The 17,664-nt window shown below is 45.5% G+C and overlaps 1 protein-coding gene across 3 annotated transcripts in view; it reads left to right on the top strand.

Annotated features, from left to right (window-relative positions):
• The window catches only part of SLC35D2 (solute carrier family 35 member D2), a 188,342-nt gene extending 170,886 nt beyond the window's left edge, over positions 1-17,456 (top strand). For 2 of the 3 annotated variants that reach the window (XM_029617737.1, XM_029617729.1), the window contains one exon: positions 17,253-17,456. In XM_029617737.1, coding sequence (XP_029473597.1) covers positions 17,253-17,379 — 127 coding nt within the window. In that variant the 3' untranslated portion in view covers positions 17,380-17,456. The remainder of the gene's footprint in view (positions 1-17,252) is intronic. The other variant, XM_029617744.1, reaches the window with a different exon arrangement.
• Positions 17,457-17,664: the final 208 nt, after the last annotated feature.

Raw genomic sequence — 17,664 nt, 5'->3', positions numbered from 1 at the left:
CGTTGCCGAAGTTGGTAGTCGATTCTACTGACCAGGGAGATCAGGTCTTCCAGAGATACGGGGATCTCGCGGGAGGCTAGCTCATCTTTAAGGGCAGGAGACAGTCCCTCGAGGTAGAGTGCCCGCAGGCAGTCATCTTGCCAACCCAACTCAGTTGCTAGAGTTCTGAACTCCACTGTATATTCAGCGAGCAAGTGTGAACTTTGATGGAGGTGGAGTAGGTGGTGGCCAGCGACTGCCTGTCGACCTGGGTCCTCGAAGGTGTGTCGGAAGACAAAGATGAACTGAGGGAGCTGGTGAAGAATTGCATTGGAACACTCCCAGAGTGGGGAAGCCCATGCCAGGGCCTTCTCCTCAAGCTAGCAAAAGAATCGTATTATTTTATTATTATTTATACGTTTGGTCTTATTACCCTGTTTAATCCAAGTCTTTTCCCCTGTTTAATGTAACCGCATTCTTACATGCTTGTTTATTGTTATAATGTAAACCGAAGTGATATGTAACTTTGCTACATGAACTTTGGTATATAAAAATGTCAAATAAATAAATAAATAAATAAATAATAAGGTGTGAAAGGATGAAAGTGATCTTTGTCGCCTCATCGGGGAAAAAGTGAGGGTTGCAGTGAGAACTGCATATAATATTGATTTATGAAGCCTCAGCAGAGGCGAGGATCCCCATTAAAATGGGGTGTGAAGCTGGAAGGGCCAGCGGTGCCCGTGAGGGCAAGGTATGGGCAAAAGCCCTTGGGTTGGCCATGGCAGATTCCTCCAATTGAGAACACATCTTTTCCATGGAGGAGGCCAACGCTTCCATGATCCGTTGTTCTCGGACACAAGTGACCAGACCAGGGATGGCCTGCAAGGCAGGAGACTCCGCCGAGTCCATGGCCTTGGCAACCTGTTGCACTGGAGGTGGACCCTTGGCCTGGTGAAGGATTAGTACGGCCCTCTGGTCAGACCCAGAGAGCACCTGCCACCAGGAGGCGGAGCACATGGGGAGACAGAGGCTAGCTGGAGCTTCGCCAATAACAGTCCGGGGTTTCCGCAGGTTGAACCGTTGGGTACTCAGATCTCCTGGACTTAGGTGGGCCTCAGGTGGTCTCCCGGAGAGGTAGCAAAGGGGTGTGCCCACCACGAGCAAGGGTGCACGGCTGATGCAGAGAGGATGGACCAGACCCAAACTGGAAGCTCTGGAGACCTCAGGGAGGTAACAGTTCAGGAAAGCTCTCCGGGCGAGACAGGCAGCGCCTGTGGGTCTGGTCGGCTGAAGGCCGTGGATGGATTCCAAGCAGGATGGTCTGGTAGTCACGGAAAGCCAGAAGAGGGTGTCCGAATGAAGCACAAGGGTCAAAGCCAGAGTATCCATCCAGAAGTGGTCAGCCAAAGCAGGGGTCAATACCAAGGTCAGTCCGAGCATAGTCTAGGCAAGCAAGGGTCAGTTCCAGGCAGCAGATGAAGAGAATAGTCAGGCAGGCAGTGGTCAGTTCCAGGCAGCAAATGAAGAGAGTAGTCAGACAGGCCGAGGTCAGTAACTGAGAACAGTCTGAGAAGGTACTACCTGAGTAAGGACACAGGCAGGAACACAGAGCACAACAACACTGGAACACACAGAGATGTTGGAACACACGGAGACGCTGGAACAAGGAAATGCTGGAACAAGGTGTCGACATGCGATGTCACCGGGTGGCAGCCGAGCCGAGCTTCCTGCGCTGGGTCCTTTAAAAGGAGTGACATCGGCCGCGCACACGCCTAGGGGCAGGGCCGAAGCGGCCGAAGACGCAGAACCCCGACGGGAGCTCCGCTGTGAGGCCTGCGATGTGGAGGAAGACGGAGAGAGCCTCGGTGAGCGTCGGGGACGCTGGGAGCTGGCAGTAGTGGCAAGACCAGAGCTAGTGGATGGCAGCGTGAGGTGAGCAGGCCCAGTCACAGCACCCATGCGGCCAGGATGTGCAACATACTCATGTACATACTATTTTATAATTCACCAATGTCTTATGTGGAAAACCGCCTAAATGCTAACAAATAATCTAATTCCACATCTAATTCCAAACTCATGATCGTAACTACGGGAAGTTCTTTAGTCCTTCTACTCTATGACTGATGTGCTTTCCATGAGCTGGCCATTTATCAATTCCCAACTCGGACCAGGTTTCGAATGTCAAGCCTTCTTCCTTCATGAATCTAGCAGTGTCTGATGTCACGTAAATAACTCAGTCCATCATGGCTACTAGTGATCCTCTCCTGGGGATTCTGACTGATCTGAAACCAATCAGATTGGTACATATCACAGCTCAAACCAAACAATGTTATCAGTACACGCTCTGTCAGTACACATGACACCGGTTAAACATAGGTAAAAAAATGGGTTAAAAAAAGCCAAAAAACTGAGTTCTTAAATCTAAGAGAACTATTCAATTTCCATGTTCAAACCATGAGGTTGAACAGTGTTTATTTTATATATCCAGGATTGCTCACAGCTGTTCAACTTAACTTCTTTGTTGCCCCTGCGAAAATGTTCAGGAATGTGATCAATTACTATCCATCTAAGATCCGAATAACTATGTGAAAAATCAATGCAGTGTTGTGCAATAGGGGCCGAAACTTTTTCTGTGGTGATGCAACTCTTGTGTTCATTCAGTCTGACCTTAATCATTCTTCTTGTACGCCCAATGTATATGAGTTCACATGGACAAATTAGCACATAAATCACCCACCTCGATGTACAATTGGTGTTGAATCTTAATCGAATCTCTTAATCCTTTTGTGGAAGGAACCAGCTAGCCCCCTCTAATACTTGGGACCAATGAATACATGCCTCACAACACCATTGTTCAGGTAATGTACTCTTGAGTTGTACACTGGAGGAATCGCTGCACCAGTCACGATTTCCCTAATATTCCTGGCCCCTGTATATGCAAAACATGGCAATTCTTTTAAGGATGGATGACTTTGTACAATGTACCAAGTTTTCTTAACTATAGCTGCAGTCTGATGTGATCTATCTGAATATTGTAAAACATATTTTAAATGTGTGTCTTCATAAGGAGCACAATAATTGAGAAGCAATGTCCTATTTGCAAACTGGGCCCTCTTATATGCCCTCTTCACTGATACCTCCAGATAACCCCACAAGAAAATCAGCATCATCTGAGCATAACCTCCTTAGGTGTAAGAATGGCTCACTGGCAGATTCATTCTGAGTGACCTGGGATGAAAACTTTCGAATCACAAAAAATGATTGTGCTCCATGTTCTTGTGAAATGTTGTTCTGTGATCTGTATAGAAATATCTAAAAAAACTGATCCTCTGGGTATGATACTCCATGGTGAATTGAAGATGACAATCCAATGGATTGATCCAAACATGAAATTGTTCTAATTGAGACATTGTGCCTCCCGAGAAGACATCGGAAATATAATACCACCACCCTTTAATGTAATCCATCCACTGTGAAGGATACAAATGTGATTCTTCAAATATCGCAACATAATGATCCTTTTATGGATACAATCGGTCTGCCTGGTGGGGCTTGCATGGATTTGTGAATTTTGGGGATCATATACAGTACTGGAATCACAGGATTGCTATCAACAAAAAACTGTATTCTTTGATGGATAAATAATTTTGCTGTCTCGCAGTGCTTACTAAATCATATATTTGCCCCAATAATTCTTGTGTGGGATCCTTATCTAGTCTAGTATATTTGTGGTCATGCAACTGACTCAATGTTTCTGTCACATAAGATGCTCTACTTAACACCACAACTACCCCTCCCTTGTCTGTGGGCTTCACAATAATCTCATGGTTGACAGTCAGTTGATATAATGCATCTTTCTCATCTCTTGATAAATTATGCCAACAGTGCTCACATTGCATATCCAGCATCTTCATATCTCTCAAAACCAGTTCCTTAAAGGTAAATAGTAAGGGAACAATAGGGCCACCTGGTATCCATCGGGATTTCGGCTTCACTAAAGAAGGATCAGGGTAGCAGTTTGTGATGAAAAAAAGACAACTGTAAAAGTCTAAAACACTTGAAAAAATCAATACGGGCTTGAAAACCATCATATTTTTCTGTTGGAACAAAACCCAATCCCTTATTTAGCACTGACATCTGACCTGACTGCCATTAAACTTACTCCTGACAAATTAATCACTAAAGAAATGGTCTGATTCTAGACCGTGTTATCGGACCTTCCCACATTTGGGGATTGGCGTCCAACCATGCCATGTGATCTATGCCTCTGGAATGTCCCTTGCTGCGTGTCCTGTATCTTGTACAATTAGATTTGCTGCCTCAGTCTAAAAAATGTGGACATGGACCTTGTTCCAGTTCATCTCCACTGCTGCTACTGGAATCATCTGAAAAATAAATGTCATTTTTTTAAACGTTTTTTGTGACTCGGCCGCATCCGTAGATAGACTGCATTAAGTTTGTAGTCCGTTTCATCCCTGTGGCATTTATTGATTTTAGATTGCTTAATCTTATTTTTTAATTGTTCCAATGTCTTTCCCATATGCCACAGGAATGTACTATAATTCTCAGACTTTTTTCTTTATGAGCATTTATGTTGACCTCAATGCAGGCAATAGTCTGCTGAATGTTTTGTTTCAGTTTTATATTGATCCACCAACAACAACATTAGATCTTGTGAACACTTATTCAAAATGCTTATCCACCTAGAAACAAAATGCTCATTGTCCCAAAACATATTTGGCTTGCATTGCATGCATAATTCTCTAGGTATCATTGTTTATTTCAGATAATCTATCATGGTCTCCGAATGCAAATCTAACCGCATCAGATTTTTCTTGTGATTCAATAATTGTTGCCATAAATTAGAACTCTGTAGTGTGTCATTCTGGTCATACTTAAATAATGAAGCTTGCTTGAGCACCTCCTCAATGTATGCCTCACTAAAACTGAAGGCTTGCTTTAATGATTCCATTTGATCCTTATGCTCGGACATGTTTACAGAGTAATCTAATTCACCAATGTCCTATGTGGAAAACCATCTAAATGCTAACGAATAGCCTAATTCCACATGAGTTTTTTATTAAATCCAATGTGACATGTATCAATATACATGTAATATTATCATGTTATGCAGACCATCATATTCAGAGCTGAAACATCGCAACACTCAAATTACAACCTATTAGTTGCTAAGCCCTTATGTAATATAATCATAGGTCCCAACCTTTTTTGTCAATCTTTTTAAAAGCAATTAAAAATGTCCAAAATCAATTTATTTTACTTATCTTACAAACCTCAAACTCATGATTTTAACTATGGGAAGTTCTTTAGTCTTTCCACTCTGACTGATGTGCCATGCACTGCCCGTTTATCAATGCCCAACTCAAAAAGGGTTTTGAAGGTCAAGCCTTCTTCCCCAGGGGATCATCGCCGGTTGGTCATTGATGGATAAGCAGTGCATGGACGTTCCACATAACGATAATATTAAGTATTTACTGATACATGTCACATTAGATTTATTAAAAAACTCATGTGGAATTAGATAATTTGTTAGAATACTATTTTATAAAAATGAAAACTGCATATATATTTTTAGACTTGCACACATATTTACGTGCGCAAAGAAGGGGCAATCTAGTGGCATTCTGGGGGGGGGGGGTCAAGTACATTTGCAAATTTATACTTTATGAGACTTATGCGCTTATATTTGGCAACTTATTTGCATAATTGTACACCTGCTTATTATCATGTGTAATTGATATCTGACTTGTCTATTATCTAGTATTGGTAAATGGGAGATCCGGGTGATTTGGTGAGAATTCAGGGTGAAGACCTAGGATGGTCTCAATGGCTTAGAGAAGGAATGGGTGAAGTGGTGGTGGTATCATCGCTGCTGAATATACCTGGATAAGTTAGAGTCTCTTCATTCTTCATGACTTTTGATCAAACCTTGTGCTGCTTGACCTCCGTCTGCCACTGATTTCTGCTTGAGCGAACTCCACCTGCCTCTGTCCTCTGCCAGAGCCTGTCCTTGTTCGCCTGCTGCCTGCCCTGACCTCTGCTAGACTCCAACTCTGCTTTCTTCCATTGTGTTGGCCTGCAACATCTTCTATCCGACTGACTGATCTTCCTCTCCACAGAGGCCCATGCCTAAATCCAGCTGGCTCCGGGGAACGAGAGCTGATATTGGTGAAGCTCCTGTTGGGCCTCTGCTTCAGCCAGCTCCAACTGCTGATGGTAGGAGACCTGCAGGGCTCCTCCCTGCAAGTTGTGCCAACCTCACCTCGGCCTAAGGGTCCACGCATGCACGTTTCTGACAGGGCAGGTAATGGTGGAATTTCCACCTAAATACATTTTTGATGCTGGTTTGAGTGGGGGCTAGTTGAAACGGATCCATATCCAATTTCAAGCATTCTTCAGAACCCTGGTATACAAATGCCATATTGCTTTAGAATATATCTTGCTTCCTGGTGGAGAGGCCTCTCTTCTTAGACGTTCGGTTAGGCTTCTGAGACTTGCCACATTTGGGCTTCTTTCTTTTAAAAGGTTCAGGAGGCCCCTGTTGACTGGTTCCCTTTCTTTTAACAGCTCTTCCAATCACCACTAGTCCTGACCCTTTCTGCGCTGTGTTGCCATTCATTTTATTTAGAACGACTGTTGTGACACAGCCCATAACATCCTTTGACAATGTTGTTTTTTTGCCTCATTTTTCACATGTGGTTTAACAATCTCAAAATCCCTTCTCAAAAGCAATATTGCTTTTCTAACAGACTACAAAGCTCACCTCCGATCCCCACACTATACATGTTCTGAGCCCCATGATACTCCAAAAGTCTGTGCCTGGCCCATGCTGCATAATAAGTTCTGTATGCACTGGGGTCACCATAGTCTATAACCACAGCTATTTTAAAAAAACAGCTTTCTGGGGTCTCAGGTGTAGCTTAAGGATCACCTTCCCATAACAAAATGAGATATCTTGGCTCTGGTCTGTCTTGATTTCAAATGTGATGGTGTCAATGTGCTGCTTGTTCATAGGGACATAATGAGGCTTATCATAACTGAAGATGATAAACTCGTCCTTAACCCCCTTAGCTGGAACACAGCAAAGTAGCTGCACAAAATGGTCTCCCACCAGTTAGTACTGTACAATATCTGTGTACAGTACAGGGTATTAAATCCACATGTGATATCTATTGGAAATAGTGAGCGTTGAGTATTCATTGTAGCTTGTAGCCCCAAAATGGTTGCTAAATCACCTTCTGTGGAAATTCTGTGTTGTCCTCTGATTTTAATTTTATTCTTTGGGTATTGAGGTTATACTTGATTCACAGTGGTATGAGCTTAAAGGGACTATCAATGTCATGGTTTATTTGGTTCACTAAACTTTGAATGGTTGCATAATGTCCTCTTTGTACAACAAAATGGCGCTTCACGCTTTCTCCCCCAGAGGTGAAAATGTTCTTATGATCTTCTTTACTATTAGCCCATGTGTGTGGGTACTGTATTTCCACCAGCCCTACTTCCCTCGGTCCCTATAAGTCCAACGGCCTAGCTCATTGTATCGTGAAATTAGAGCTGGTATTTTGTGGAAATATCCTCACAGAAGCATTACTAGGTAGTAAAATGTAAAATCCTCCTTCATTCATTTTTTTCTTTTTTATGATACAAGGCCTTTTTGAAATCAAATGTCTTGAATCTCTGATGTTTTTATCTAACTGCTAAATGTTTCAGGCCACCCCCACCATTTCACAAAATAATATTTGTTCCTACCTCTCCCTTTTATTTTTAGAACTGTCGAGGGTTGACTTTCAGTAATTCTTCAGGATAAAAAGAACTCTGAATGACTTTCTCATCAAAATCTTGTATCTTGTACACTGTTTTCTGTCACCTGTTTAAAACATCTGTTATTATAAATAACTCATTGGTCCATGTTTGTTCATAACATTTTTCAAATTTCCCTTTTGTGTTTCACAGTCTAACATGATCCCCCTTTTAAAAAAAGAGCTTATCAGGTTCATATTTGTTGTTATCGCCATAGATTACCTTCTAGACCTGCAGAGAGTCTGAGGCTGTTACATCGATGGGCCTGGCTGTATTGTTCTGTTAAAGCTGTGGTTATATCTATGCACAAAAGCCTGCAGTACATTTTCATATGAAAAAGTATTGTGCGATGTAAAGTATTGCCATGTTTTGGATTTTAAGATCCTGTTAAACCTCTCCACAACTACTGCCTTAACATCATTGTTGGTCACAAAATGATGATTATCTCTGTATTTTAACTAATTCTTCACAGAACTACATAAACACTCTTTACCCTTGTCTGTTTGTATTTTGTTGGGAATACTTGCGCCATTAAATATATTTTCAAATGCCTTGGCCACTTCACAGCTTGTCTTTGCTTTTAGGCTCACAACTCATGCATATTTTGACAAGACATCTATCATTGTCAAGATGTATTTGTAGCTGCTGTTATAACCAGACAAAGCAGACATGTCGACCAGATCAGCCTGCTGTTGTGCATCCCTATTTGACAAGATGGCTTTATTTCTTTTAAAATATGTGCTAGCAGGTTTGTGTAAAGAATAAGCTTCTTGCTCTGTAAGCCATTCAGTTACTTATTTTCTTTTCCCTGTTTCATTGCATGTTTTAGCAGCCTGAAAAAGAGGATTAACCCCACCAAAACTTCCTAATATGCTTAGGTCATAATATATTTTATTTAATAGCTGTTCGTACATGGTTTGTTGTGTATGGTTGTAAACACAGTGGTCTATATTTAAAAAAACAAAAACAAAAAACAAAAAAAAACTTGAGCCTTGTTTTATTCACTTTTAGGTGTCTTGAATTTCTAGCCCCCATCCCCCACACATCCTGCCATTAATCATCCTTTTTGTATACTACAAAAAAGGATCTGCTCACATTCCTGAACATACCCAGATCAGTCCAGACAAGTGGGTTTTATGCATCCCTACCAGCAGATGGAAGCAGAGAACAAAACTTTGAGACACTGCTACATAATGGAGAGTGCCACCTGCAGTCCCTCAGTATTTTTCTGCCTCTAGCAGATGGTAGAGGTGCAAAAACCTGCAGCCTTGATTGAAAGTTGGAGTTTGGAATTTAGAAGTTGGAGCAGCTTCTCAAAGTGTTAGGTTCCTTTGTGGGTCATCCCTTGAGTGGAGCCGGGCGAACGTGGGGTTGGATACCCCTGACTGTGTTAGCCCGAGGTGCCAGAGACTTTGATAGCCAGGGGACTGGCTCTCTCTTAGTCTTCTCCTGCCAGCCACTCAGTAAAGGGAAGTACCCGTTTTGTTCTTCTGCTTACATTTGTTTAAATTTGTTTAAAAAAAAAAAAGAAAAAAGTAAAGAGAGTATCAAGGGTGCACATCAGCCAGGAGATTTGGTCGGCAGCGCAGTAAATGGGGTGGTTGGACGGCAAGAGCTGTTGAGGACTGCAGGAGGAGGAGAATGTAAGTGCTGTGAGTTGTTTTTTTTCCCCGATGGGGAAACTTGGGCCGTGCGTCTTGATTTTTGGCACCACTTGCACGTTTTCAGCCACGCGACGGAGCGACCATGTGGCGCCATGGCGGTGAAACCACATATGGCTACATGCAGGCTGTGCTTCAGGAGCGGAAGGATCCTCCATGGGGGGGTGTCAAAGTCTAGGAAGGTTGCCTGCGGTTAGGGACCTGCGCCGGTAGTGCAGGGGGGACCCTCCTCTTCAGCCGGGCATGCGGAGGATTTGGTCAGGGGGCTGTTCTGGGCTGGAGCGCCAGTGATTCTCCTTCTCCTCTTTCTTCTGCAGTGGAGGAGGCTGAGGAGGGCCTTGAGGAGGGAGTATTCAGGGGACAGCCTCCTCCCACAGGGGACAGATGATCCAGAGGTGTTCTCCCCGGAATTCGTCCTGCTACTCAACAGAGCCTTCCTGGCTATGAAGGGGACAGGAGTCAAAAGAAGTGCATCATTTCATCTCGCCCAGGAGGTCAAAGGTGGCATCGACTGGTGGTTCTTGGGATTTGATGAAGCACCCGGGGCTGCGCCATGCCAGAGCAGATGAAGGTTCCAGGGACCTGGATGACGCGGAGGAGATGCCGGATCCTGTGTCACCGCAGGGGGAGGACACGGATGGGGAGTCAGAGGAGGGTCAGATTCCTGATCCTGATATAAATAATGATGATCCAGATCTTGATGAGACCATACCTGAGGTGGATGACCCTTGGGTGGTCATTTCTCAGGTGTTGGAGGAATTGGGGTGTAAGCGTACTCAGGAGGAGTCAGATAATGAAGGTGTGAATCCGGTTCTGGATGGACTGCGGGTTCCGCCTATGGCCTTTCCATTGCCTAAGAAGATACAGAAGCTGATCAGCTGGGAGTGGGATTTCCTGGAGGCAGGCTTAAAGGTCAGTAGAGCTATGGTGAATCTTTATCTTTGGATGGAGGAACATTTGAATCACCTAAAGATGCCTAAATTAGATGCGGCGGTCTTGGCAGTGACAAAAAAAGACCACAATCCCAGTTGCGGGATATTGCTGAAGCACATGTTTGAGGTGTCTGTTTTAAGCCTTCGAGCATCGGTGTGTGCCAGCATGATGCAGCAGGCCTGCTTATACTGGATTCAGAAGGCGCAGGAGCAGGCGTCTAGCAGGACAATCAGATCCGTTCAGTCAGCTTGACTGGAGGCTGGTGTGGCATATGTGGCTGATGTGCTGTAGGATTTGGTGCGTATCTCCACCAGGAGTATGGTCTCGGCAGTGATTGCATGCTGGCGTCTTTGGTTATGCAATTGGTTGGCGGACATGTCATCCAAGCCCTAGCTGTGCAATCTCCCTTTTAAGGGGAAACTACTGTTCAGGGAGGAACTGGATCAGGGAGGAACTGTTTCCTTTGGATTCCCTGCTGAAAACCCTCAGGGAATCTAAAGGAAACAGGCTGGCCAAGGATAAGAAGAGTTCTAAGAAGGTTTTTCCACCCCGGTCCTGGTTTTGGGATTCAAGGAGGTTTCGTCCCGGAAAGGGACTACAACCTCGAGATTGATGCAGTCATCAGGATGGCAGCAGCCCTTTCAGGGCACCATCAGGTCTTCCAGAGGCAGTTCCGGTCAGGGGACCAGAGGAGGTAAGGCCCCGCAATGAAGCTAGGCCCGTCCACTCCTCGCTGGAAGCGGTAGGGAGCAGGTTGTCCTGTTTTTACGAGGAGTTGTCCAAGATCACTGTGGACTGCTGGGTACTGGAGGTTGTAAAAGAAGGTTACGACTTAGAATTTTCGCACCTGATCAGGGAGGCCTTTCTGGAGTCCCACTGCTTGTCTCACAGCAAAAGAGGTGCAGTAGAGCAGACTCTTCAAAGGTTGCTCAGTTTAGAGGCTATCACTCCAGTTCCACTGAGCGAACAGGGACGGGGGAGGTACTCCATTTATTTCGTGGTGCCAAAGAAGGAGGGCACTTTCCATCCCATTTTGGATTTGCAAAAGGTAAATGTAGCCTTGCGGGTACCACGTTTCCAGATGGAGGCACTGCTTATGTAATAGCAGTGGTCCACAAAGGAGAATTCCTCATGTCCCTGGATCTGACCAAAGCCTATCTTCATATTCCCATTCGGAAAGACCATCAGAAGTTTCTTCGATTCATGGTGCTGGGACAACACTTCCAGTTTCGGGCTCTTCCCTTCGGGTTGGCTATGGCTGCCTGAACCTTCACAAAAGTGATGTTGGTCGAGGTGGCAGCCCTGAGACAGGAAGAGATTCTGGTACATCCATATCTCAATGATTAGCTTATTTGGGCAAAGTTGGAGGAGGAGTGCGGTCGTTCAGTGCAGTGAGTGATGAACAGCCTCAGTTCTCTGGGGTGGGTGATCAATGTGGCGAAGAGTCACCTGGTTCCGTCCCAGTCATTGGAGTATCTAGGTGCCCGCTTCAATACCCAACAGGGCAGAGTCTTCCTGACGGCAGACAGGTTGACAAAGTTGCAAGCGCAGGTGACATGGCTCTTGAGTCTGTCAGTGCCAAAGGTCTGGGACTGCTTACAGATATTGGGCTCCATGGTGGGACTACTTACAAGTACTGGGCTCCAGTACCTCAACATTGAATTTGGTTCCATGGGCCTTTGCTCACATGTGTCCCTTACAAAGAGCGCTGTTGTCCAGATGGAATCCATTGTTGGAAGAGTATCATCTGCCGTTGCCGCTGCAAGGAGAATTCAGATCCAGTATTTTGTAGTGGCTATCGAGGAGCAACCTGGAGAAAGGAGTGGACCTGGAGGCCCCGGTCAGGGTGTTTGTGACCACAGATGCCAACCTCAAGGGCTGGGGCTGGATGTACTTGGGTTGGTCTGGCCAGGGTCTTTGGTCAACAATAGAAGCATCCTGGTAGCTCAGTTATCTGGAGATGAAGGCTGTACGCAGAGCCCTGGAGGCATTCTTGCCGGTGGTCCAGGAATGAATGGTGCAAATGTTTTTGGACAATGTGACTATAGTGGCGCCAAGGAGGGACAAAGAGTTGCGCTGTTGCTCGGGAGACTCAGCTTTTGCTTGTGTGGGTGGAACGTCATCTTGAGGGGTTTGCGGCATCACACATTGCGGAAGCTGACAATGTGCAGCTGTATTTCCTCAGCAGATGACAGCTAGATCCCAGGGAGTGGAACTATCCCCAAAAGGCTGGAATCACATTTGTGCCAGGTGGAGTTTTCCTCAGTTGAACCTCATGGCAATGCAAGCCAATGTAAAGACTGTATTATTCTTCAATCACCCAAGGGAGCCTGGGTTGGTAGGACTAGATGCTCTGGTGTGCCTGTGGCCAACCGGGATTCTTCTGTATGTGTTTCCTCCATGGCCACTCATCAGCCAAGTGTTGTGGCACATAGAGTCGCATCCAGGGAGCATGGTGCTAGTGGTGCCAGAGTGGCCTCGACATCCATGGTTCATAGATCTGGTGTATCTTTGGATTGGGAGGATCACTTATGTCTCACGGCTTGGCTTTTGAAAGGTGGAGCTTGTGCCTGAAGAGCTATTCTGAAGCAGTGACCTCCACTATGCTGCAGGCTAGGAGATCTTCTTCATCCTTGGCGTATGGTAGGGTTTGGAAGGTTTTTGAGTCCTGGTATCTGCAGCAAAATCTGGAACCGTAGTTGGTGGGGGTGGGTCTCACATTTTGTCTTTTCTTCAACAGGGTTTGTCCAAAGGTTTAGCCTGTAGTACACTTTGCGTTCAGATGTTGGCTTTAGGTTGTCTTTGAGCCAAATTCCGGGGAAGGTCTTTGGCCACTCATCCCAATGTCGTGTATTTTTTGAAGGGGGGTTAAGCACTTGCGACCTCCGGTTTGGAAGGTATGCCTGAATTGGAACCTCAACTTAGTTTTGCGGGTTTTCTGTAATGCACCCTTTGAGCCTTTAGACGGACCTCCATGAAGGACTTGAAGTTGAAGGTGGTTTCCAGGTGGCTATTTGTTCAGCCAGGTGGATTTACGAGCTTCAGGTATTTTATTCTTGAGATCCATTTCTGCATATTGCAGAGGACAGAGTGACCTTACGTACGGTTCTTCCCTTTTTGCCGCAAGTGGTGTCTTCTTTTCATGTGAATCAGACTGTTGAGCTGCCGGCCTTTCTGGAATGGTCTCACGGGTCTCCTCAGTATAGGGATCTGCATCTCCTGGATGTGCATTGCACACTGTTGCATTATTTGAAAGTCAATAATAGCTTTCAGAGTTCAGATCACCTGTTTGTGTTGTTTGGTGGAGCAAAAAAAGTGAAGAAAGCCTCTAAGGATATGATTTCTAGATGGCTAAAGAAGATCATTTGTTCAGCCTATATCTGTAAGGGTCGCGAAATCCCAACGGGCCTCAAGGTGCACTCGACTCAGGCACAAGCAGCCTCCTGGGTGGAGTGTCAGTTGGTGTCTCCTCAGAAGATATGTAGGGCCACGGTGTGGTCTTCGTTGCATACTTTCACCAAGCAGTACCGTTTGGATGTTTGAATGCAGGAAGAGGCATCTTTTGGTGAGCGTGTGTTAACAGTGGGTCTTTCAGGTGCGTGCCCGGTATAGGGGTTCTTGGGTAGATCCCATTTATCTGGACTGATCTGGGTATGTTCAGGAAAGGAAAATTGGTTCTTACCTGATAATTTTCATTCCTGTAATACCACATCTCAGTCCAGAGACCTGACCTGCTTTTGCTGCCGAAAGACGGAATTTCCTGGTGAAAGATTGCCATTGTACATCAGCTGCTTTTCGTTTTCACACAATTATAAAGTTGCATTTCATTTTCTGAGTAAGCGGTTAGCAGGCCATTGCAATGTTTGGCTTTCTAGTTCAGGGGATTCCAACCCTGTGTTTAGATTGTTTCCTGTTTGCCTTAAAAGAGGGGGGAATGGGGTCTACCTTTTAGCTTGGGTACAGTTTAATAATGAGGGACTGCAGGTAGCACTCTGTTATGTAGCAGTGCCTTAAGGTTTGCTCTCTGCCTCCATCTACTGGTAGGGATGCATAAAACACACTTGTCTGGACTGATCTTTGGTATGCAGGAATGAAAATTAGCAGGTAAGAACCAATTTTCCTTTTCACTGAATGCCAGATAGGCAAGGTCATTGTGCATTTGCATTTACACTATAGCCATCTGTGGTGAGGAGGGAAGGGGGAATTCTCCCTTTCACTGTGGACAGAATGAGAGAGAGTTTCCTGCTATGTCACAGCAAGTAACTTTTAAATCTAGGATCATGAAGTTTTGTTTCTGGCTTTTTCACCACCCTGATAGCTGATGTTTGGACTTCCAGTGAGGTAAAAAAGCGGAGAAGGTTCATTAATTCTGTTGTCATCAAATGCAACTGGGCCATTTCTGATTATGTTGTAGGGAGTGTAAATTTGGGGGTGGGGTTGGGTTGGACTTCCGGTGATGTCATCAAAAGGTGGTCAGTGGTCATTTATGGTGACATCATAGGGGTGTGGTTTTGGGGCTGGGGCATGTTGTGGGGTGGGAGGGGGCATAACTTTGGGTGAAGCATGGGAGGGGCTACTCCATTTACTTCCATGGAGTGAGAGGGGCATGGGTGGAGTTATGGGAATGGTTTGGGGCAGGATGGGGATATAGTTTGGGGCAGGTCATGGGCAGAGCCTCACCCCCTACTTCTATGGGAGTGGGAGGGGCATGGTTAGAGTTATGGGCAGGAGTGGGTGGGGCAAGAGCAGGGCTTAGACCAAAAGTGAAAGCTGATTGGCTGATGTCAATTTTTATTTTGTTTTATGAATGTCTTACACATCACCTAGGGCTTTTAGAGTTAGGCGATTCACAATTTCTGAATACATGTATATGTAAATCTAGTATGGGGATTTATAGTGCTCTACAATGATGGTATGTTTTTCCTGCAAGAGGTTTTACCTTTTTATTTTTGATGAGTTACAACCCAGTGTTGAGAATCTTTTGTTTTTTAATTTTCTGTTTCCTCCTGTCCTCCTTTAATTGTGGGCTATTAGATTTGTATTTTGTTATTTTCTTATGTTTTTCTGTGCTGCTGTTTTTATTGCATGAGTCAAGTGTTTCTTTATATATATCTTTGATGGTGTAACAATATATATTATCGATTAAAAATAGGTGTATGGAAAAGCTCCTAGGGGCAGATTTTCAAAGGGGTACGTGCATAAGATGGGGTAGATTTTAAAAAAACGCGAATAGGCGTACTTTTGCTGGCGCATCAGGCGCAAGCAAAAGTACGCTGGATTTTAGTAGATACGCGCGGAGCCGCGCGTATCCACTAAAATCCTGGATCGGCGCGCGCAAGGCTATGAATTCTGTATAGCCGGCGCGCGCCGAGCCGCGCAGCCTACCCCCGTTCCCTCCAAGGCCGCTCCGAAATCGGAGCGGCCTTGGAGGGAATCCTCTAACGCCCTCCCCTCACCGTCCCCTCCCTTCCTCTACCTAACCCACCCGCCCGGCCCTGTCTACACCCCCCCCTTACCTTTCTCCGGGGATTTACGCCTCCTGGAGGGAGAAGTAAATCCCCGCGCGCCAGCGGGCCTGTTGCGCGCCGGGACACGACCTGGGGGCGGGTACGGAGGGCGCGGCCATGCCCCCGTACCGCCCCAGGCCATAGCCACGCCCCCGTACCCACCCCCAAAACGCTGCCGACACGCCCCCTAAACGCCGCGACGACCGGGCCCGCCCCCGACACGCCCCCCTCGGAGAACCCCGGGACTTACGCGAGTCCCGGGGCTCTGCGCACGCCGGTAGGCCTATGTAAAATAGGCTCACCGGCGCGCAGGGCCCTGCTCGCCTAAATCCGCCCGGTTTTGGGCGGATTTAGGCGAGCAGGGCTCTGAAAATCCGCCCCGATATGCGTGTAACCACTGAGAAGCTGCCCCTTCCACCCCCTGCGAGTGCCGAGCCTAAGCCCCGGGACACGCGTAAGTTCCGGGGCTTTCCTGGGGGGGGCGTGTCGGGGTGGCGCGTCATCAGGGGCATTTCAGGGGTGGGGCCATGGGCGTGGTTCTGGCCCGGGGACATGGCCAAGGCCTCCGAAACTGCTCCCGCGCCGAGGAATGGCGCGCTGGCAGCCGGCCCGCGCGCGCGTGTAACTTTTAAAATAAAGGTAGGGGGCGATTTAATTAGGGCTGGGGGGTGGGTTAGGTAGGGAAAAAGTGGGGGGAACAAAAAAAAAATTTCCTCCGAGGCTGCTTCGATTTCGGAGTGGCCTCGGAGGGAACGGGCAGCGCGCGCAGGGCTCGGCGCGTGCAAGGTGCACAAATGTTCACCCCCTTGCGTGTGCCGACCCCGGATTTTAAAAGATACACTCGGCTACGTGCATATCTATTAAAATCCGGCGTACTCTTGTTTGCGCAGGTTTGTGTGAAAAAAAGTACGCCTGCGCAGTTCTTATAAAATCTACTCCTTACAGTTCTGAACCTGCAATTTGTTGTGGATAGTTTGTAGTAAAGAATTTAGGAAACTCAATAATGTCAAGGAATAAGCAAGTTGAAATTCTGCGGAGCCTTCCTGCTAATGTTATTTTATTTCAGTTCTTTGTCCTAAATATGTATTTTTAAATTTTGAATAAAATATGGTTTTGAAATTTTGAAAACATTTGTATTTACTCTATTGAGTTTTGATGATGCATCTTAAATCTGTGATTTTATTGCTGACAGACCTTTTTTTTTTAATTGAAACATTCATTTTAGATCTTCAAACCTTGGGTGAACTTTTCACAGAGGCTACACAAATTCTTTAACAATTTCTGTTATTAATATTATATTGTGTGATAAAGGAGATATCATTGACGGTGTCTTTTATTTTTCTTTCTTTAGCATGGCTGGAGGACTGACATATTCAACTTTAGCACTGCAAACAGAAACCCAATGCAGTCCACCAGTGGAAGAGATTTCTGAAAAAGAGGAGGACAAATCTGCCCAAGATAAAACATGCAATAGCTAGACAGAATCTGAGGATGCTAAATTAAGATACATGTCTTCAGGGAAATGAAATTATTAAAAGCATATATTTTTAAAATTCTTTAAGAATAAAGAAAAGACATTCTTTGATGTGATTGAATTGTTAAGAACATAAGAAAATGCCATACTGGGTCAGACCAACGGTCCATCAAGCCCAGCATCCTGTTTCCAACAGTGGCCAATCCAGGCCATAAGAACCTGGCAAGTACCCAAAAACTAAGTCTATTCCATGTTACCATTGCTAATGGCAGTGGCTATTCTCTAAGTG

The sequence above is a fragment of the Rhinatrema bivittatum genome, chromosome 1 (assembly GCF_901001135.1).
Source record: "Rhinatrema bivittatum chromosome 1, aRhiBiv1.1, whole genome shotgun sequence".
Lineage (NCBI taxonomy): Eukaryota > Metazoa > Chordata > Amphibia > Gymnophiona > Rhinatrematidae > Rhinatrema > Rhinatrema bivittatum.
Note: the sequence above shows the minus strand (reverse complement) of the source record. Positions and strands in the feature narration are given on the sequence as shown.